At 41.8% G+C, this 23,826-nt stretch overlaps 1 protein-coding gene and 1 long non-coding RNA gene across 2 annotated transcripts in view; one reads left to right on the forward strand and one right to left on the reverse strand.

The window, feature by feature from the left end:
• The window catches only part of LOC108798475, a 1,152-nt gene extending 599 nt beyond the window's left edge, over positions 1–553 (forward strand). The window contains exon 2 of the long non-coding RNA XR_001941952.1: positions 493–553. This is a non-coding gene — a long non-coding RNA (uncharacterized LOC108798475). The remainder of the gene's footprint in view (positions 1–492) is intronic.
• A 173-nt stretch (positions 554–726) lies between these two features.
• LOC108798474 (tumor necrosis factor receptor superfamily member 11A-like) overlaps positions 727–23,826 on the reverse strand; it is a 59,098-nt gene continuing 35,998 nt past the window's right edge. Inside the window, exons 3-11 of the mRNA XM_018570236.1 lie at positions 23,019–23,144; positions 19,285–19,428; positions 16,878–16,971; positions 13,883–13,968; positions 13,431–13,532; positions 10,647–10,699; positions 8,316–8,892; positions 3,669–3,739; positions 727–1,149 (exon numbers count right to left, since the gene is read on the reverse strand). Of these exons, the coding sequence (XP_018425738.1) occupies positions 727–1,149; positions 3,669–3,739; positions 8,316–8,892; positions 10,647–10,699; positions 13,431–13,532; positions 13,883–13,968; positions 16,878–16,971; positions 19,285–19,428; positions 23,019–23,144 (1,676 nt within the window). The remainder of the gene's footprint in view (positions 1,150–3,668; positions 3,740–8,315; positions 8,893–10,646; positions 10,700–13,430; positions 13,533–13,882; positions 13,969–16,877; positions 16,972–19,284; positions 19,429–23,018; positions 23,145–23,826) is intronic.

Here is a 23,826-nt window from a genome sequence, read left to right on the forward strand (position 1 = left end):
ACCGCCCACACCGCTACCGATCCTGACCAACGACGCACGGCGTGCCCCAGCCGCGTGTAGCTCCTCCCCACTCTTCCGTCTTTGACCGACGCGGCTCGGCCCGGCCAGCCGAGTCCGTGGGTGGCCATACGGATGCGCACCCCCAACTGATCAGCCCGTCGTACCATCGGGGACACTCTTGCGACCCGGTACCTCTCGGAGGAGGGCGCCACACAGACCACGGGGGAGCCTCGAACCGTAAGTCCCTTTGTCCACTACTAACAGTGTCACGCATTATTCATATACAAAGATCCATTTACAAGTTGTACTTCATATACCTATCTACGTCCGTTTTGGTAGTCGCGCTCCTGTCCTGCTTTGTCCATATCTGCAATTTTGAATAGACAGGGTCCTCTCCCTGTATCAAGGAGCTTCTGCACACCCTCACACAATAGTCACCTAATTGTATTGTGCCCACAGGAGTGCGCTTTATCCTTTTTTGTATTTTCATAGGTTAGGCAACCTGTCACACTGTCGAAACTTCTTTTCCTATTTTGGGGGAAAACAAATCACAGCCAAATAAATACGGATAGTACAGAAGAATTCCCATTATAGGTCACGGAATTCCAGATCATTTACAAGCATGAACTTGGTTCATTGGTCAAACAGTTCTCTTGCTCTGCAGTTCATACCGAGCTTGGACTGGAATGTCTCTATATCTTTTCACAGATATATGGTGACGGTAATTTAGTGGTAAAATTCTGGCTTTCCTTCTTCTTGTACAGGTAGATAGTCTGTATTTTGACAGAACATAATATTGTCCTGATTGGACATGACCGAACAGTTGGAGTCTCTCAAGGGGCCATCAGCTTCTGTACAGTCTGTATCTGGCACTGAGCAGCAGGGAATGTCATCGTATTTGTACGGTGGGGTATTTGCCACAAAGCTGTCACAGTGGTCCTGCCTCTCTTCTTGCATCGGCCGCTTAATGTTTTGTTCACTTTCACAAGGTATGTGTGCATCCTGGGAGCTTCCCCTATAATATACTACTACCATATCTGTTTTAATGTTCATTACTGGGGCGCTTGAAATAACCGTTGTGTTGTGGTTTCCAGTCACATTTCCTGAGTTGAGAAAAAGGCAAATAGCATCCATTAGTAATTTATTTTGCTAAAAACCAAAAAAGAACATTATTCCAAAATGCCATGCAGCCTTAGAGTTGTGCCAAATAAAAGTAATTTCTTAATAACTTATGTCAAAATATAATGTTTTCCTGAATATTTCAATACTGGACATCAGTTTTCGGGGTTGAATGTTCACATTTAGCCCAGCAAAGCTTTTTTCATTCAGTCATGTGCAGTGTATTATTTTATTTCAAATCCTCTGCAAACAATTGGGTATTCGAGGTGAACAGAGCTTCACTATGTGAAGTTGACATTTCCCTCCTCCTCTATTGAATCAACCTCTTTAAATCAGTGAGTCCATCATTTGTCCACACACCATTGCATCACACTGACAAAGTGCAATGCAATGGTCAACACTTTGATCAAATTGATTACAGCCTGGCAACCGTGGATTCATTAGCCACACTTATCATATCTCTGTTTTACTTTTATTTAGTCACTCATAGATGTAAGAACTAAAATATACTAGCAAGATGGATCTTTCTGCTAATGCAGCATGCAGGGGCATTTCTAGATTCTTAAAAGACCTGGGGCATCCCTGGGCACTGTTGAATGGTTTGCAGTGTACCAGCATATAAAGCGGGTGAAGTTGTTTTTCATTCCAAAACAAATGTATTGTGGCAGCAGGCAGATGGGGATGTTGGTATTCAATTGTATTAAGGATGTTATTCCTCTAGGGCAGTGGTGTCGAACCTTGGCACCCCAGCTGTTTTGGAACTACAAGTCCCATGAGGCATTGCAAGGCTCTGACAGCCACAGACATAACTCCCAGAGGCAGATGCATGTTGGGATTTGTGGTGTTGGTACAGCTGGAGTGCCAAGGTTAGCCACCACTGCTCTAGGGGAAGTGCTGAGAGTGCTGGAGGTAACAAACCCAGCCTAAGCTAGCTGGCTTGTTAGGGCCTCTACAAGAAGCCCCAGCCTCCTAAGTTAGCAGCCCCACACTAGAAGCAAACCTGGGGCATCCCTGGGCACTGTTGAAGGGTTTGCAGTGTACCAGCATATAAAGCGGGTGAAGTTGTTTTTCATTCCAAAACAAATGTATTGTGGCAGCAGGCAGATGGGGATGTTGGTATTCAATTGTATTAAGGTTGTTATTCCTCTAGTGCAGTGGTGGCGAACCTTGGCACCCCAGCTGTTTTGGAACTACAAATCCCATGAGGCATTGCAAGGCTCTGACAGCCACAGACATAACCCCCAGAGGCAGATGCATGTTGGGATTTGTGGTGTTGGTACAGCTGGAGTGCCAAGGTTAGCCACCACTGCTCTAGGGGAAGTGCTGAGAGTGCTGGAGGTAACAAGCCCAGCCAAAGCTAGCTGGCTTGTTAGGGCCTCTACAAGAAGCCCCAGCCTCCTAAGTTAGCAGCCCCACACTAGAACCAGACTGTGTGTCTGGTGGACTGTGGAGCAGACAGCCTGTGTGGCATTCCGCCCGTGTGGCAATCCGCCAGTGTGGCAAACGAGCAGCCTGTGTGGCAATCCGCCTGTGTGGCAAAACAGCAGCCTGTGTGGCAAGAGTTCAAAGGACAAGCCGGTGTGGCTAGTGTTTGAATACAGCCTATGTGGCCATACGGTTTTTTGTGAAAGGACCTTCCTGAAATCGGTGAGACGGGAAAAATGTTTGACAAAAAATTATACTTTATGTTTGAAAAGCCCTGCGAGGGAACACCTGTGTGGACGTTTCTTTCCATTTTTGAGTTAATAAAAGTGGGCAAAGAAGCCCTTAAAGTGAAAAGCGAGTGGCGGTGTCCTTAATGTGCTACCGTTTGGAGCAAATCCTCACAGTATGATAATGCTTAAAAAAATAAGAAATTAAAAAGTTAATAAACAAAATGATGTTCCAAAACCGTAATATATCTCATTGTTAATCAACGAGCTAATATTGTTTAGTAAAAAAGAAATATGCATTGCGAGGGTTAGGTAAATGTAGAAAACAAGCACTTTATTAAAGATGCCAGGTTCTATAATTGTCTACCCAACATGATTCTAAATTATTGTGAGGTTAAATGCAGTTAATATTGGTAGCACAAATTAATGAACAAAAATAAAAGATCATTGTTGAGATGATGGCAACTATTGCAAAGGAGATCTGGGGCACTCAGTAGAAGACCTATGGCAGGTGCCCTTGGAGTATGATGTAGATTTAAAGTGCTATAGGAACAGAACATACACTAAAAATAACTTGCAAACAGGAATATTTCTGACAGAGTTCACTGTAAACTTTAAGAACACAGAGGACTTTGAGGACAGTGGCCTGTCATTTGAGGACAGTGGCCTGTCATTTGAGGACGGTGGCCTGTCATTTGAGGACGGTGACCTGTCATTTGAGGACAGTGGCCTGTCATTTGAGGACGGTGGCCTGTCATTTGAGGACAGTGGCCTGTCATTTGAGGACGGTGGCCTGTCATTTGAGGACATCTCTTCTTGCATCGGCCGCTTAATGTTTTGTTCACTTTCACAAGGTATGTGTGCATCCTGGGAGCTTCCCCTATAATATACTACTACCATATCTGTTTTAATGTTCATTACTGGGGCGCTTGAAATAACCGTTGTGTTGTGGTTTCCAGTCACATTTCCTGAGTTGAGAAAAAGGCAAATAGCATCCATTAGTAATTTATTTTGCTAAAAACCAAAAAAGAACATTATTCCAAAATGCCATGCAGCCTTAGAGTTGTGCCAAATAAAAGTAATTTCTTAATAACTTATGTCAAAATATAATGTTTTCCTGAATATTTCAATACTGGACATCAGTTTTCGGGGTTGAATGTTCACATTTAGCCCAGCAAAGCTTTTTTCATTCAGTCATGTGCAGTGTATTATTTTATTTCAAATCCTCTGCAAACAATTGGGTATTCGAGGTGAACAGAGCTTCACTATGTGAAGTTGACATTTCCCTCCTCCTCTATTGAATCAACCTCTTTAAATCAGTGAGTCCATCATTTGTCCACACACCATTGCATCACACTGACAAAGTGCAATGCAATGGTCAACACTTTGATCAAATTGATTACAGCCTGGCAACCGTGGATTCATTAGCCACACTTATCATATCTCTGTTTTACTTTTATTTAGTCACTCATAGATGTAAGAACTAAAATATACTAGCAAGATGGATCTTTCTGCTAATGCAGCATGCAGGGGCATTTCTAGATTCTTAAAAGACCTGGGGCATCCCTGGGCACTGTTGAATGGTTTGCAGTGTACCAGCATATAAAGCGGGTGAAGTTGTTTTTCATTCCAAAACAAATGTATTGTGGCAGCAGGCAGATGGGGATGTTGGTATTCAATTGTATTAAGGATGTTATTCCTCTAGGGCAGTGGTGTCGAACCTTGGCACCCCAGCTGTTTTGGAACTACAAGTCCCATGAGGCATTGCAAGGCTCTGACAGCCACAGACATAACTCCCAGAGGCAGATGCATGTTGGGATTTGTGGTGTTGGTACAGCTGGAGTGCCAAGGTTAGCCACCACTGCTCTAGGGGAAGTGCTGAGAGTGCTGGAGGTAACAAACCCAGCCTAAGCTAGCTGGCTTGTTAGGGCCTCTACAAGAAGCCCCAGCCTCCTAAGTTAGCAGCCCCACACTAGAAGCAAACCTGGGGCATCCCTGGGCACTGTTGAAGGGTTTGCAGTGTACCAGCATATAAAGCGGGTGAAGTTGTTTTTCATTCCAAAACAAATGTATTGTGGCAGCAGGCAGATGGGGATGTTGGTATTCAATTGTATTAAGGTTGTTATTCCTCTAGTGCAGTGGTGGCGAACCTTGGCACCCCAGCTGTTTTGGAACTACAAATCCCATGAGGCATTGCAAGGCTCTGACAGCCACAGACATAACCCCCAGAGGCAGATGCATGTTGGGATTTGTGGTGTTGGTACAGCTGGAGTGCCAAGGTTAGCCACCACTGCTCTAGGGGAAGTGCTGAGAGTGCTGGAGGTAACAAGCCCAGCCAAAGCTAGCTGGCTTGTTAGGGCCTCTACAAGAAGCCCCAGCCTCCTAAGTTAGCAGCCCCACACTAGAACCAGACTGTGTGTCTGGTGGACTGTGGAGCAGACAGCCTGTGTGGCATTCCGCCCGTGTGGCAATCCGCCAGTGTGGCAAACGAGCAGCCTGTGTGGCAATCCGCCTGTGTGGCAAAACAGCAGCCTGTGTGGCAAGAGTTCAAAGGACAAGCCGGTGTGGCTAGTGTTTGAATACAGCCTATGTGGCCATACGGTTTTTTGTGAAAGGACCTTCCTGAAATCGGTGAGACGGGAAAAATGTTTGACAAAAAATTATACTTTATGTTTGAAAAGCCCTGCGAGGGAACACCTGTGTGGACGTTTCTTTCCATTTTTGAGTTAATAAAAGTGGGCAAAGAAGCCCTTAAAGTGAAAAGCGAGTGGCGGTGTCCTTAATGTGCTACCGTTTGGAGCAAATCCTCACAGTATGATAATGCTTAAAAAAATAAGAAATTAAAAAGTTAATAAACAAAATGATGTTCCAAAACCGTAATATATCTCATTGTTAATCAACGAGCTAATATTGTTTAGTAAAAAAGAAATATGCATTGCGAGGGTTAGGTAAATGTAGAAAACAAGCACTTTATTAAAGATGCCAGGTTCTATAATTGTCTACCCAACATGATTCTAAATTATTGTGAGGTTAAATGCAGTTAATATTGGTAGCACAAATTAATGAACAAAAATAAAAGATCATTGTTGAGATGATGGCAACTATTGCAAAGGAGATCTGGGGCACTCAGTAGAAGACCTATGGCAGGTGCCCTTGGAGTATGATGTAGATTTAAAGTGCTATAGGAACAGAACATACACTAAAAATAACTTGCAAACAGGAATATTTCTGACAGAGTTCACTGTAAACTTTAAGAACACAGAGGACTTTGAGGACAGTGGCCTGTCATTTGAGGACAGTGGCCTGTCATTTGAGGACGGTGGCCTGTCATTTGAGGACGGTGACCTGTCATTTGAGGACAGTGGCCTGTCATTTGAGGACGGTGGCCTGTCATTTGAGGACGGTGACCTGTCATTTGAGGACAGTGGCCTGTCATTTGAGGACGGTGGCCTGTCATTGAATGACAACAAATTGGCGGAGACAGCTGTGACATCACAGCCGACTTCGCCCATTTGTTTTGATTTGGCCAGGACCTGTGGGAAGAGTTTGACAAGTGTCAGACAAATGTAAACAATTAGGCGGGGCTAGAGGTAATTTCACCGCTAGCTCCGCCCAATTGTTTATATTTTGCCGCCATATGTCAAACCGGTCATTTTGCGGCGGGAGTTTGTCGTGTGTGGACGGGTCGGCGGGCATAGTTTTTTTTAATTTCGACTAGTCGGCAAAGTTGTGGACAATGCTGGACGTCATGATTGACCTTTGGATTACAGCAGTGGATTGATTTTTTAAATTTTTGTTTTTTCATATTAAAAGACTTGTCAAAAACTTTTTGTTTTTTCAATTAAAGGATTTTTTTCTTAAAGTCTGGTCTGTTTATTTACTTTTTACTTTTAACCCTTTAGTGAATGAGTGGGGGTACAAGTACCCCTTACTGATTCACAAGGGGGGAGGGCAGCATCTCAGTGCCTTCTTTATTAAAGAGGGTACCCCGATGCAAATAAGTCCCCCTGCACGTAGAACCCCACAACCAATGGGTCAGGGCTTGTGGGGTAGAGGCCCTTGTTCTCTCAATTCCAAGGGCATGCGGTCTGGTATGGTGAAGGGAGGAGGTGGGGGCTCTCACTCGTCCCCCCACTTTGCTGCCCTCCCAGGCCTGTGCTCGGATCAAGGGTTTGGTTGGGGATTTTAGGGGAGGGGGCATGCTTTTTCCCTCCCTTTTTTTGGGGTGGAGTTCTCCCTTAAAATTCCTACCAGACATAAAGGGGGGGTCCCTCCTAACATTCCTACAGTGTCTGGTATGGGTCGGGAGGGGGCTGCATGCTGTTTTTTTGTTTATATTTGCGGGGAGAAAGGTCTGCTTTGGGAGACCGTTCTCCCCGCTTCGTCTGTCACTACGGCTCAGCTGAGCCAAAGCGTTCGGCTCGGCTGAGCTGTTTGGCTGCAGTACGGGCTATTGTGAATAGCCTGTACAGCAGCACTTCGAACTGAAGGGCTCCGGTGGCCGAAGTGAGACGAAAGATTAGCCGAAGCTACGGCTATATCCTTCGATTTTTTTAGTGAATAACCCTCAAGAAAGCCTTCTCTGCTTAAGTAGCATTTCCATGAATTTCCTGACATGAAACAATTGAGATCCACTGATTTTACTCCATTGTATATTATTTGCACATGAACATTCTGTTAAATAACAAATCTGATATAAAAATAATTTCCATTTACTCTGTGCACTCTCTCTTTGCAGTAGATGCAGCAACATTAATCTCGTGATCAGTGCATCGCAAAGCTTTTCCCCAGCCTCAGATCCATATGGAGGTATGGACCTGGCTGGAGGAAGTAAGGTTGAACTACAGAGTGGTGAGAGAGGAGGGATCACCAGCACACTCTGCACATGTCCCATCTACAATGGGAAATTACTACTTACTGCTACTAGTAATTTAATGTAAACAATAACAAACTTAGATGATACAGCTGTGTGGGCAGAGCCACACACAGCAAGCTGAATTTAAAACCCCCGCCACAGGATTCCCTTTAAAGATACCCCCATGATCCAGGTACGATGGAGGCGCTGTGTAGGTTTTAGGGATGGTGTATGAAACCTAAACATGGGTGTAACATAAAACATGGTATAAAACATGGAGTTAGCCTTTAAATCTGCAGGCACTGTTATGCAGGTATTCTCCAGAGCGTTTCCCCTTCTCTGAAACTCCCTACCCCAATCCGCCTGGCTATCTCTTTCTCTCTCTGCTTTTAGTTGATCCATCTCTTTAGGAAAGCCTATTCTGTCTCTACCTATAGCCTATACTTTTACTTCCTGCATCAGCCCATCTCTGGTAGTTATTATCCTTTGCATTATTTATCCCTACTTTTTAGATTGTAAGCTCTCCAAAGCAGGACCCTCCTAACCCTTTTGTATTGAATTTTACTGTAACTGTACTGTCTCCCTTTATGTTGTAAAGCATTTTGTAAACTGTTGCCGCTATATACAGTAAATCCTGTTTATTAAACATAATACTTCTATAAAAGCAATATGAATCTGCTGTTCCTTACCTGATGGCGTTGGTGGTGTCTCTGGAAACGACATGTTGTCAGTGCTACTTCTACTGCTGCTTCGGGTGCAATGAGCATTGGTGAAGCAGGAACATGGTTCCTTGTCAGTGTTTTTCTCTGGTATATGGTAAGATGCCTCTGGGTATATATAGAACTCATGACGAGAACTATGTTGACCATAGCTGCTGTCGACTGGATCTGGGATGCAGTGTTCCTCTCTCCGGTACCTAGGAGTCTCTTTGGCAGACTGATCACACTGACATTCTGGACATGGTTGAATAATGACCTCTTCATTGGAAGAGAGTAATCTATCTGAGCTAGTGTCTGAGTAAGCATGGAAGGTTCCCATAGAGCCACTCTCCAGGTCTGATGAAGACTCCAAGCCAGCAACCATGTTTCCATTTTCAGGCTCAAGTGATCTTCTATGGTCCATGTATTCATCTTCCGTTGGGACCAGTCTACCTCTTGGGGTCTGTATTTCTTTGAAGTGGTCAGAATGATTATTTTTCACTACAGTTGCATTTTTTATAATGTACCCACATTCAATAGTATTCACTTCCCTGTACTGTGCTTTTTTCTAGAATAAATAACAGACAAACTAGGATCACTAGGCAGAAGAACAAAGAACCTATGCATCATGCATTGTCAGCCAACATACATAAAGCAAAACAGTAGACTGCTTTACACAAACCAGACAGCACTTGGTGGTATAGGAAGTACTAAATCATGTAGGCTCACTGTGGTCAAAACTTGTTACACAATAAATGCTGGAATTTTCAATGCACTAGCCAGGTTACTGAATGTTTTGGACTACTGCTGCATCTGACCTTGCAGTAGCATGCTTTGTATACACAGTTGCATATCTTCTAATTATACTTTAAATATAATTGGGACTTTAGAATTAGAATGGGTATTCAGGGCCTAAGTTGAAGAAAAAATCACCAGACGACATTTGTGTAAGTGAACATTTACCAAGCTTGCTTGCCAGTTTGGACCCAGTATTCTTTTAAAAACTTTTGTTTTACTAATTAAAATAGGATGCCATTATCCTTGACAGATTACGGCTCAGCACAGAGTCTAGTGCCCTCATAGCTACCAAGCCAAATGCCATCCAGCACTTTTCTGGCAGGAAAGATGCAGGAATCCCAAATAAGGAGCAAGGGGGAGGGGTGCATTAGGCTGGTAATCCAATTACCTTCTAGCCAGTCCATCAGGGTCTTATGATAGCCAACTTGCAGACCCTCCTCTAACCTTACAGTTAAAGTGTATATAAACCCTATCAATAAACTTATTGTATTTGCTTTGTTTCAGTCTGTTAAACATACCATTGGAAGTCTTTTGTTATATCTGTTGATTCTGTCAGAAATGCACTGCTGTCCTGTGTGCTCTGCCGTGGTATCTCAAACAGTCTCCCATCAGCCCTCCCAGTTCACCTTTTTGAACTACAGAACACTTATGTTTGAAGAAGTGAAGAGGTATTCTGTAGTTCTAATACACTTCCTGTGCTAGAGTGACAACACTGCTCCTCCATAGATGCAGTACAGTGAGGGGCCATTGTCACCTGCACAAATGTGTTACTGGCAGGATTACCAGGTGACAATTAAGGAAAGTTGAAACTATGGCCCAACCTTTTTTTTGGCGTTAGTTCTCCTTGGGGTTACAAAAGGACCTTTACTTATGTCCTCCTGTGATCCAAAACTCAGCATATAGAAGGCTAGTGCCTACTATATGCTGACAGCTCAGAGCCGTGGTGCAGGCGGGAAGGATGCCGACAATATTGCCAGGATCCACCCCACCACCTGATTGACAACTGGCTCTGCCTCTCTAGAGAGAGCTGTGTCCGCGCCCTCCCCTGTCTGCCCCTCCAGTCAGCGCTGGAAAGAGGAGGGGGGGATCCTTGGGGGGGAGTGACTGGCATTTAGGGCAAAGATCATGAACTGAGCAATCAGTGCTGTATGATCACTTAGTTCTCGAGCTGTAGAGCCGACGTGTGACAGCTTCAATGTCACACATGGGCTCTAACTATGGGTACGAGTGTAATTCACTCTCCCCATAGTTCTCCTTTAAATAATTTAAAGCCACTACATATTAGCACTGGTGAGCCATACAGTATCATATAGTTCATAAGGGTGAGCTATACAGTTTCACCTGTGCATTTACCTGTTTGCCTGGGTTTAAATTTAAATACTTTTATATATGTGAAAATCAAATGAAGAATTCTTCTGTCATCTTTCAATACTGCAGTTGATATTATTATTTTATAAACATAGTCTGATTTTCTCTGTATCAGCATTTAAATGGAAAGATAGTGTTTTTTAATAAAATCCTTACCTCTGAACCACATAACTTGTCAAAGGGTTCTTGTATCCATCCTTGCATAGATGCTATAACAGACAAGAGATGCAGATTATCTCAGTGATGGTCACTACAAGTTTATAATCACATTCTATATTATTGCACCTAAAGCCAGAAAGCTGTAACTTACATATTTTAACCAACTTTGTTTTTGGAACTAAATGGTGACTCAAATGACAAGAGACTGTGCATACTCCCTCTGTTACAATATACAGTATGTAGCTACCATTTTACCTACTTTCTATGTAAAATTAATTAGTATTGTCATGTTTACACCAAATAACACACCAATTAAACAACTACCATCTATTTGTCCTCTAAAGGGCGACCCTTCTTTTTCCCTTCCCTCTAGTTTTTATACATGAAGTCTAGGAGATTTTCTATCTCTGTAACCACCATTGCTTCCATCTTTACTAATATATCAGTCTGCTTTGCGCAAACTTCATTCTGCAATCAACGAACAAACAGGATCATATAACTAAAGTGACCTGAGATTATTGATTGTTTGTGGTTATTCCCAACTAAAACAGGAGCTTGACATTAAGCTTTAATGCTTTCTTTTATTTATTATGTGATGGTTTTCGGCTCTCATTAACTGTCATTGCTGAAAATCACAGTCATTACGGCAGCTCATTATTATAGCATACTGAATTGAGGTTAGTGCCTCATAAATAACAGAAGGCTCTGTGGGACTAACCATCAAACACAATTCCCACAAATATAAAACTGTGATAAAGTGCTCTTTATAGATTCTTTTCAAAATACCAAATTCATATGCAATTTACACACTCATCAAACCCCTATATTAGGGGTAAACTTGATTTTAGTAAGAAAGCACTATACTTTTCTGCCCATGATTTGTTACATATTCAAATTTAGCAGCATGCAGACAAAGCAGGCTAATTATTTTGAGTGTAATGGAAATATAATGCAAGAGCAAAGTACAGCTGTAATGAACTTAAAGAAGAACTATCACAAAACGTTTTCATTTCTTGTGGTATTCCACATTGCACCAAATGCACAGATCTCTTGCTCCCACTTTCATCCATGGCTGCATTGTGCAGTTTTATTGGGATCCTTTTTTTCTGTCAGTGCTGACCTTAGCGCTACCCCAGCTTGAAGCCCAGTTTATGGGTGTTCTGCAACATGGGAGCTGTTTCTCTTTCCTGCACAACCTTAACAGGAATGCTTGTGTGATGTAAGCATTCCTGTCAATGGCTACTGCCTGAACTTTGACAGCTATGTCTTGCTTCAGTCGGTCCTGCATAGTAAAATGAATGTGTCACTATAAATGCCAACTTTACCAGCAGCTAGCCTAGAGGCTGGTGTTTACTTCATTCACAACAGCTGCGTTGGGCTTCATTGCAGTCCCATCGCAAGAACAAAGCAATTTGCTTTATGTCCTATGGCTTTAGTTCACACAAAGTAGGACATGTTGCATTGTTGAGCAGTTTTTTACGACTCGCTGTAACACATCACAACATGCTGCAAAGAAAGAAAGCCAGGATGTCCCAGGCATGGAAGTCTACCCAGCTTTAGCCAATAGTTAGGAGTTCTACAAACAAGTCTGTGCTGTAAAGTAATATATTCTCTCATGAATCAAAATACAACTTTCAACAATGTAAACCTTTAGCATTTTCCTGCACAGGCACTGAATCACCATGGACTGGATTCTTTAGACAGCTTAGTGGAACAAATATGTGAGTGATGGTGTAATGTTTATGTCCAGGGCTGTTACAAAGTAGGAAAACTCATACAATCCCTCGTACAAGCCCTGCCTCAGAGTAAACCTAGGATTTCACTGTATTTTTCAGGGCTTAACATCCCTTCCAAGGCTAAGCCCCACTATCTGCTATTTCACTGTACAATTAACGCAACCTTACTGGCCACTAGGGCACTCTCATTAGACAGAGGGTGGCATTTGGCAGAATGTAGCCCTGAATTCAGGCCCCTGTAAAACTCAAAGAAGGACACAAAAAACAGCTTTTTGGCTAACAAGAGAAATCTTATGTTTCTGGTTTTATAGATTATTTCTACTTCAAAAAATGAATTATGTCTGGCAGGTGTCATCTTATCCAAAGCTGATATTCTAATTATTAGTGGACTGAACCATTCCCTGGCTTCCAGGGTTGTTCCATAGAGATAATTTTCAAGACAATGGAACAGTACATGGTTGGAAATCTCCCCAACCGGTTATGGCCGACCAGGGCCAGATTTACCGCTTTACATAGAAGGTCTGTCTCAACAGGTGGTAGTGGCAAAGAAGCGGCTTTTACTTTATATTAATATGCCACACATTTATTTTTTTACCACCATCAGCATAAATGCAGCCTCATATACTGTAAGCTTGTTTAACGATTGTCACAATTTCTAAGCAGGGTTTGGAACAGTAAAACAAAAAGGTGTTTAATATAAAAATGGTGATTCTGGCTTTCTGGCTGCTTTGAGGGAGCCAAAGATTGTGTGCCTATGAGCTTCAGTTATGGAAATCCAGTCCTGTAGACAGTATTAAAAATCAATTTGAAGACAAACACAGTTACTTGCAGGCACCACAAGCTGCCTACACTTTAGCACTGTTGCCAGCTTAGAAAGATTTTAGGCCAGTTCACATTGACTTTAATGGCGGAAGCTGTTTGGTGGTATTTGGAATTTAGGTGTACAGGTCCTACCACGATAAATACTGAAAGATATAAAAGCCACCCGGATATTTAACCTGCCAGCATCACTGGATTCTTAACCTAGAAAAGAAAGCACACATACCTTTTAAGGTACTATATTTCTTCATACAACAGAAAACACTGACGAATAAAATCACAGCCAGGAATACAATTAAAACAGTGATAAGGATAATCATTCGTGCATCTGTAAAATAAGGAGAAACAGAAGTATGTATTAATAAAAATAGACTCAATGGTAAACTATTTTTCTATAATCAAATAGATATTGCGTGTAGGCTATGTAAGATAAGAAACTCTGGGGATATAGTCCATATATTGTGTTTCTATACATTCAGTATCAGTAACTGGGGCAACGTAAATGTCCACAACATATTTATTATACAAATATATTAGAATGCAGTCTACAGAGCTCACCATTAGAGATCCTATTATGATGGAAGGATCTTACTTAAAACTATAAACTATCCTCACAATCGTAAATCATCAACACGCATGCTTTGTACATTTTCTTATTAATACATGACACACCCTTACGAGTATTTTCGATGATGAGATGATCACAAACTGCATCAGAGATATTGGTGCCAGGTACAATCTCTTGGAGTCCCAACGCGGAACAGCTGTGGAATGAAAAAAACAGGCTTCATTATTGAGATAGCTACTAATATGATTCTAATTAAATACAATAACATGGTGAATACTGAGATTTCATTCTAGCCAAAACTTTTTTTGGAATGGGGAAAGGTTGGTTTCTCTATCAGGATTTTATTACTGCCTGACACAACAGAAAGTAAGAGACAATCTCCTCAACTGGACTACAGACAACAGTAAAACTTCACAGATGATCTAACCCTTTTCCAAGTGATTCAAAAGAGGAACAAAAAAGTTTTGACTAAATTAGTAAGGTCAAATAAAGGCTTAGAGCAGAAGCAATTATCTTGATAAAATACATAGCTTGCAGGCCAGAGCATGGACATTAGACATGGGCTTGATGTTCGAGCTGTTCGCCCGCAGAACGCCCCACAAGGCAATGCGCCTTGTGAAGCCCTAATTGGCTAAAGGCTTTGCCCAATCAGGCACAGATAACTGTGAGAGCCATGATTGGGTAAAGTCATGATGACTTTGCCTAATCATGACTCACTGCTATGTCCCAGTAGCACACTATATAAGGCTGCTTACACTGCAGCCCTACGTAGTGTGTTGCCGGAGTTAAAAGAGAGAGTTCACTATCAGAGTTATATCAAATTTTAATCAGAGTTCTATCAGTGCTCTATCAGCATTGTATCAGCGTTCTATCAGTGTACTACAGCACTCTAATATTACTCTATAATTGCAGTCATTCATAGCAGTCTATAATTGCATATATCTATCTATCTATCTATCTATCTATCTATCTATCTATCTATCTATCTATCTACCGTATTTTTCGCTCCATAAGACGCACTTTTTCCCCCCAAAAGGGGGGCAAAAATGTTTGTGCGTCTTATGGAGTGAATCCCTCTCGCCCGACACACGCGACATGCAGTTTCGGGCACCGGGCGAGTAGTTTTTTTGTACATTCAGCCCTGCTCCTGACAAGCAGAGCTAAATGTACAATGGGAGCCGCTGCTCGTTTAATACAAGTGATCTAATCAGATCACTTGTATCAAATCGAGCGGCGTCGATTGTGTACGCCCCCCGCCTTGGTTTTCGGGGTCCCCCGCTCCTCTGGGGGACCCGTGACCACGGCATAGGAGCTTACCGTAGAGTACCTAGAGCAGATGAAGAACGTCCGTTCTTCATCTGCTCTGTGTGATCACTGAGACCGTGGCACTGTAATCAAAGTGCCACCTGTCTCAGCTATCACTAACTGCAGCTATGACTCCTACCCTCCCTGCCTCCTATGGTCTGGTGCGCCTTTTGGAGCGCAAAATAATTCCTTCATGGCACAATTGGTAACTCTGCTTGCAGCTGGGAAGGATCCAGAATGGGGCTCCGTGCTGGAGCTTGTTCAGCCACCACACCTCCAAAAACCTGATGATGTGATATATGTCTGCTCCACCCCCTCCTCTTTGTCCTCCACGATGGCCTCTTCTGATGAATTGTCCAGTGAACCGTAAGCGTTCAAGAGGCTACGCAATGGGTCAAGCAAAAACATGCCATGCACTGCTTGAGCTGGTTTGTCTAGAGGACAGGAACCACACCAGGGGCAGAGATTCTGTCAGCTCTGCAGGGGCAGGCCCAGAGGTGGTTAACACCACACCAGCTTGAGCCAGGAATACGCCTGGGAAAGTTGATGCATGTACCATGCTTGGCACACATCCTCAATTTGGTGGTGCAGCATTTCTTAACCTGGTACCCAGGGCTGCAAGATCTTTTGAGGCAGACCAGAAAACTCTGTAGCCATTTCAGGCACTCATTCCCAGCCAGTGTTCGTCTGGCTGGAATTTAACGTGAATTCCACCTGCCCACAAACCGTCTGATTTGTGACATGCCCACCAGGTGGAACTCCACTTTGGCAATGCTGCAGAGGCTGCACACGCAACAGAGGGCCATCAACGAGTTCCTGTGTGAGTATGGCATAAGGACAGGCTCAGGGGACCTTGGCATGCATTTCAATTCTGCACTCCCTGAGAATAACTCTGAAGTTACCACCAACACTAAAGGTCCAATTTTTCAACACCTGTGTGACAGGTATATATAATTAGAATTTTTTACAGCAGGGTCCAACCCTGCACTCGTCAACAATAAATCTGAAGGGTTACGGTGTGAAGCCACCGCCAATACCAAAGGCCCAATTTTAAAGCGCCTGTTGTTACTTTCACCCAACGCCTGCAAAAGTATCCAAAAATCTCTAACCTTGTTCCAAGTGTCCTAAAATGTGGCCTCTTCATATAGGCTGCCTCCCCAAGCAATTGTTTAAAAGATTAACAGAAAACCAATTACCAGCAATTGAAATGTCATTTTTTTCTTTCCAAATGTCACTTATTGCTGCAGCAGGTTCTATACATCGTGCAGATCCGCCACTTCACAGGCAGTTTAAGAGGACCACCCAGGCACGATATTTAAAGGAATTTTTCATTTTTATCGTTCCCCTTAAAGTGATGTAACAAATCGCTGCTCCACTGACATTAGAGAATGGTCTAATGTGCATGCAAAGCCCAACCATTTGATAAAGCGCATTGAGGAACCTGGCCTTGGGGCAGCAGAGAGAGTAAATCCGGCCCTGTGTCCACAGGCAGCCGATTGTCTTAGAGTTAGTTTATCACATGGTAAACATTACTAACAGAACAAAGTGAATAATCAGCCAAATCACTTTATTCCCCAAGGAAAGACATGCTTTTTCAGGCTGTTCCATAAAAATGAATGGTTGCCTGATCTGGCAATCATCTAATGTCTATGGGCACCTTTAGATCAGAAGACATTTTAATGTGTATATCAAACTGTAAATAAATACATAGCTGGACACATAAGCTTCTTAATTTATTTTTAAACTTTTAAAGCCTTTTTTTCAGCTTTTCAGATCTTTTATATTTAATGAATAACTTACTTTGCCCAGGGTTGGCACTGCTCTGTTGATGAGGAAATATTGGAAAAATATCTCTCTTGGCATGGTACACATACAGTATTTTTATTCCGCTGACCTATGGGGAAAAAAGTAAGCAGGCTTTCATATACAAATTTGGAAGACCGAACATGTATTAATGACAGCTACTATAAAACAGATGCAATTTTCATGTCAACCAGCTACTCTATAACAGACAGCCAAATAGGGTCCATATTATTTCTGATTAGGGGTCATACCAACTTGGTTCCTAGGGAAAAAAAAAAAAGATTATAGCATTTTAGGACTTAACGCGTATCTAAACCCAATGGCCAGATTTTATTCATTTCTGTAAAACCTTTATACCAAAAGGAAAAGAAAAAAGTGTTGCTGTACCTGCATTAAAAAGTGTTAGCTGGAGCTGGATTTTATTTTGTTAGTCTGCCAGTCCATTTAACACTGTCCTCTCCACAGGGTGACAATAACGCTGTCCAAGGGTGGCTTCATTGCTCCTGCATGGAATGGAGCCACCCTAAGGAAGAAAGTTTGTTTCTGGCTGGATCGCCAGGTAAAAATAAAGAAGAAAAAGCTTAAAAAAAGAAAACGTATATAGGCACCACATTTGCAGATTGGTTAGTTGCAATATATGACATTTTTGGTTTTGGGTTTAGATATGCTTTAACACAGGGGCACATATTGCTGGTGAGTGAGAATACCTCTGCTACATTGGCGGTCAGTGTGAATACTTCTGTTACATTGGCGGTCAGTGTGAGTACCTCTGTTACATTTCTGGTGAGTGAGATTACCTTTATTACATTGTTGGTCAGTGAGAATACCTCCGTAACAATGGTGATCAGTGTAAGGCCTCATAACTAATTTTATTACACATTATTTTTCCCACCATCAACTCATAAGCAGCCACAACAGATGTTGCAGGACTTTATAGCTGCCGGATCGCTTGTATGTGACAGCTGGAGGTATGTTCTATGGGGGGGTCCTTGTATTGGGGTGCTTCATGGTAAGGGACTTGGGGTACCAATGTCTGTAGCTTTGTGGCTTTACATATAGGGCTTCAGTAGCATATGGTCATTCTTTTCTTAAATGCTGGGGATGTTCACATGTTACTTAGGCTTTCTGGAGTGGTGCACTTTGGGCTGTCTTTGTATTGTAGTGCTCAGCAGTGAACTATTTGGGGGAGTCATTGTTTGTAGCTTTACATATAGGACACTAGTAGCTGACGGTCTTCCTTTTTTTCTAAATGGTTCTGAGATATATGGTTTGACCTGTAACTTGCATATCTCAGATGTCCTATTAGTTTTGGAGTGCTGCCTTATGGGATGTCTATGCAGGGCAGGTGCTAGCTTATGACTGCATAAGCAGCCATCTGAGGGTGCCGGGGGGAGCGAAAAAATGCACCTTGGCCTGTGTAAGCAAAAATCCTTGCAGCGGCTTTAACATTATCGCAATAATTGCAATTGACATAATCTTATTCTAGAGAAAGGGAGCCTAAAAACATTTTCCAATGTATTAACCTGCAAATTACATCTGGGCGTGTAGTTTTTATTAAATGGAGAACAGCTGGAGTCTCATTCAATTTAAATTCATAAAAGCCACTGAGGGCTACAAAGAGGGACGCAAGAGGCCCAGAAACACAAGCCACTTGACGACAAGCCTTCTCTGAAGGATGATAAGAGGGGTTTTGTAACTTATACTGCCACCTTCAGTAAATGCTGAGAGAGATGGAGAATTTTAGCAGAATTTTCCAGACATGCAATAATAGTCTCCTTAAGTCTTCCTGTACTTATGTTTCCTTTTGAGAGGGTAGATGAAGACTGATATATTCTAGATCTAAAACCTATGACATGGCCACTAAAAAAAACTGGCATCCTAAACCGGAATCACTACAGTATGCACTAGGTGAATCACAAATACTCACAAGGCCCCCAAGGAAATGCTGGGATCTACACAAAACAAGTTGGGTGTAAGCAGAAGTAAATATCTCAATGCAGATTGCATAGTTGACAGCCTCGTGCATACTGAGGCACACACAGACATTGGAGTCTATGTACTCACAAAGTGCTTCATCTATCTGACGTATTTTCTATTGTCTGTTTGTTTGACCACATCAACATGTGATGAGGAACCTCAGTTATAACTGACACTTTGTTTACCATCTGGGTGCTAACATTTTACAGTAGGCTTATAATGGGTGAACTAAAGTAAAAATATACCCATGTTTATTATTATACAATTGCACAAGGCAAAAAATGTTCAGTCAAAAGTTTCTGTAAGACATATGAGGAGGCTCCAAATTCAGTGTTGCCTCTGGGCTTGTATCTGTGCTTCTTTATCTCTATACAATTACATTTCAAAGTTCTTTGATAATCTGGTTGGAAAGTTAGTACATATTCACCTGGGATCTGTACACCAAATCCAAAAGGGCATTTTGTATTTTCCATGCATATTTCTTGATTGGTATTAAAATGGTATCCGTCAGTACACATACATTCTCGGGGATAGGTGCTGTTTCCATTGTTAAACACCTGCAAGGCTTTTCCTACAAGAAGGGAGACATTTTAATAAGACTTGCAGACAAGGCTGGATTTTTTACATACAGGGCTATTCTCAAAAGGGTGAAGGGTTTGGAGAAGGCAGGAGAAGTGAACATTCTAGGAGAACATAGCTGATTTTGAAAAATTCTCCAATTCAGCTCACTTTTCAGCTCACCTATGTTGTCCTAGACTGTTCACTTCTCCTGCCTTCTCCAAACTCGTCACCCTTTTGTGAATAGCCCTGATAGTCTACAAATAATTAAACACAACTTGTACATAGAGAAAGACAGAGGCAGCAACTTCTTACTCCTTTTGAAAAATGCTAGAAGCCTGGCTGTCTCTTCCTTTGACATTTTGAGACACAGATCTGAAACAGGCATGGACAGCAGGAGTCAATTCAGAACTCCTAATCTGCATACTTGTTCCAAATAAATGACTGAGAAAGTGCCGAAGCCAATGGGTCAGCATGACATGGAACTAGTATTATGTGAAGGAGAGGTCAACAATGGCAACCTCCATACTTCTTCACTACAGGTTCCTTCAATTCTAACAGGGCAGGTAGCAGGATGGCTTTTGTGTTAACCATATGGATGTCTTTACTATGTACAAATTTCAGCATAGAACATTTATCTTAAATGTACTCATTGCATGTTTTTATTTATTATACAAATGGCATCCAGATGTTGTTGATGTAGAGAAAGGTTATGGGACATGAAAGGATTCAGTGAAAAATTGGGCTGTTTATCTCTCTTTTATTATTCTGAACTAGCCATCAATTTATTACTTTAATGTATATTCTTCTTCTATATTGCTGCCATTATAAAATATGATAGTTGCCTGGATAATATGATGACCCACTGGCTTCAATGTTTTCTCAATTACTTACCTCCAACAAGTATGCAGGTCAGAAAGGTCACAGAAATCCCTATATTCATAATTGTTCCTGGTCAGTTCCTGCAGCTAAAGAGGAGCATGTCAGCCAAGCAACTAGCATTTCCATAAGGAGTGGTTAGCCCAGGCAGCCTCCATGATTCTCTCATTTATAGAGCTGTGGGTGGGAGACACTGGATACAAACAATATTATATAATATTGAATTTCACTTTGGTGCCAATAATCTATCATGGGGAGTATAATGTCCCTAGTGAGGTAGCTGCAGTTACACAAGGATGCACTATGAACAGAATCCATAAGACACTTTTTTAAAATAAATTTTTATGCCTTTTTAAAGTGACCCTGTCATTAAAAATTACAATTCAAAACGGCAATGCCTGGGAAAAAGCAAAGATAATTAATACTGTTTCCATGTATTCTTTATTTATAACACAAGATCACACACTAGATATAAAACAATGCCCCTGTAGACCAGGGGTAGGCAAACTCCGGCCCTCCAGCTGTGATGCAACTATACATCCCATTAAGCATTGCAACACTCTGACAGCCACAGGCATGACTCCCACAGGCAGATGCATGATGGATGTAGTTTCACCACAGCTGGAGGGCTGGAGTATGCTTACCCCTGCTGTAGATAAACATTTGGATGCAGTACAACACCCGATTTAAAACCAGGATACATTGTAGCAAGTACATACACAGATACATGAAAAGCAATGTCAAAAAATGATTTACAAACCATCATGAAAATCATTGGGGTTCGTTCCATTTAAGGATATACATGGAGCTGGAGTTCTATCACATTTGACTGTAAGTCTCATCAAGTGTGTGGGTTTCCCTTTAATAAAAGTGGAGACCAAGAGAAGAGGTGGGGAAAGGGAAAAGTAAGTGGGAAGAAGAGCAATGGAAGGACCAGTAGGGTGGGGGAATAGGATGGGCAGGTCAAGATGAGGATCGGGGGGTGGTGGACTATAGGAAAGGGGGTGGGGGGTAGCTCTCTTCCATCCCACTTCTCAATCCACAGGACAGTATTCCCTAGCACCAGAAGGTGTGAATGAACCTACCAGCAACATAAGTGCTCCAGGTAGACTACTTAGACTACTTAGCTACTTAGCTGTACAAACAGGCCATTAATAGTGGCCATGTTTCCTGGACTGAAGATTGTGAATGGCTCTGTATACAAAATGCAGCAAACTTTCCTTGTTTGCAATCACAATGTGTGCTCTGAGAGAGTGCTAAGTTTCAGGGTCAGGTGCATCAAGGAGACATCCTGATGAGAAGATCAGGAAACAATGTCTGTGGTTTCCTGATCATGTGATCACTTGTATCCATCAAAAACTCAAAATTATTACATATCTCTTTAAAGGCATTTTTTGTCCTGGTCCTTTATTCCCATGTGCACACATAAATATGGAGCAGAGGATTTATTATAATGATCAAATCATAGAACATACTTGACACATTATTTGTAAGTGCTGCATCTAATCTAAACTCTGCTTGTTACAATAGCAGCAATAAACACTGATTAATAAATAGCACATGTAAGCATCAGAAGTGACGTTAGCATAGTAGTGGTCATGTAAAAGTAAATGGATTGGGATATCAGGCAAACACTTTGCAAAGTAAAATTAGACTTGAGTCAAAATACCACTCATACCAGATGCATGTGTATCTGCATTTCATCGTTCATTAAGTGCAATATCACCTGACCACCAAATATAAGACTCAAGTTTCTCAGTCTGCTCCAATGCCCTCTATTGCTGGCAATGCTCTAGTATGAGTTCAAACCAAACATTACACTTGGGATTCGTCATACAACAGGAATGTGGACTGCCAACCGTTCTTGGGAAAATGTTTTCATATTTCACAGCCTAGAGTAGACTCTTGTTCTGGGCTGGGTGCCTGCAGGTTACCTGCGATGTGGAGCAGATAGGACAGGTAGAGCAAATAGGATGGTTTTGTTATTGCAACTCTGCTTACTTAACATGCAGAGCATACAGAAAGCCTTGCAAGAGTCTAAAAGTCAGCCAACTTGCAGGATTGGGTGAGTGTAACTTTGTTATTTTTGAACCTAGAAAAAAAAACGAGCCATTAACCCCTGCAGTGCAGGGGTAGCCCCACTGCAAGGGCAAAGAAAAAAACTGCCTCTTCAGAATATGTAAATACTTTAATGTCCATACCCTAGGCACAGGTGCACTGTAAAAAAAAGTATTTTAAAGTCTCTTGCAAAATAGCAGTTTCTTATAACACTGCAACAGGTTCTACCATGAAGATCTCTTATAAAATGCATCTCCATCTAACATTATAGCATCTTGTACCATGAAATAACTTAAAGTAATGTAGCAGCTCTTTCTTGTAACAAGTCAGTCTCTCAAAACACAGCAGAGGTAAAACAGGAGTTTGAGTAGGATTGCAAGTACAAACTCTGAGGGTTGGGTCAGGCTGAAGGATCATTTGGGTTTAAAAAACGGTTGTAGGTAGATGGAAGGTGCTGGTCTATGGAAGGTCAAATATGTAAAACTTAAGTTAGTCAAACTTTCTTTACTTTCTTCAAACGGCATGAGGTGTGTTGTTTTACACAGGCTATTTCAGAACATTAGGAACCAATCATGTTTACATCCAGAAGCATGCACACAAAAGAACAATAAATAGAAATGGAAAAGAAGAACACGGTGGCTAGAAGACAACATAACAGCAGTTTACCTGAGTCACACACCGTATGAAGGGAACATTTCAAATCGTCATTCCAGGCACTCATGTATTCATTAGGTCCACATGGACTGCAAACGGTATCTGCACTGGAAGAACACCTTTTTGTCATGTATGTTCCTGAAATCAAAAAGGAAACGTTTTGTGTACAATGTAAATCATACAATAAATGTCTCTCAATTCTGTAATTAGTATAGTGTGGAGAAGAAATTATGATTAGTACAATGGTATTGTATAGTATAGTCCTTTTATTTTTCAGCCACATAACTGCAGTGTAACAGATACATTAGTAAAAATCAAAGTGAAAGTTAACAGCACATTCAATCATCAAGGTCGATGTTACAGAAGAATACAAATATTCATTTTGCTAGTCATTTCCTATGGGACATGGGTGCTAAGAAGTAGCTTATCTTAGCAGTAGACCCCAGAAGTTTGTGGACTGAAGGGTGGGGTAGGTTAATGGTAAGAAAAGGGAAGAGGGTAGGAGGTGTCAAGGAAGAGAATGGAAGCACAGTTGAGCTTAAAAGTTGAGAAGGCCTGCATCTGCATTGCCAGATCTGGACCATATGTGGACATCGAGGTCTGTGTCTAAATCTGCAACCCATTTCTAGGTGTACACGGGGAGTTGTTGTGTAGACGGGGAAGATGGTATGTTACATAGTAATGGAAACCAGTTGGAAAGGCCTGATTGTGTGTAAAGGTCACAAGGGCTTTCAAAGGGGATTGAAAGCTTTCAGAGTATTTAGTATTGTCCCAGGCCTATAAGGTGTGTTTCAAACTTCAGGTGGATAAGTAGGATCTG

Source organism: Nanorana parkeri, unplaced genomic scaffold, assembly GCF_000935625.1.
Source record: "Nanorana parkeri isolate BGI_ZX_2015 unplaced genomic scaffold, ASM93562v1 scaffold1484, whole genome shotgun sequence".
NCBI lineage: Eukaryota > Metazoa > Chordata > Amphibia > Anura > Dicroglossidae > Nanorana > Nanorana parkeri.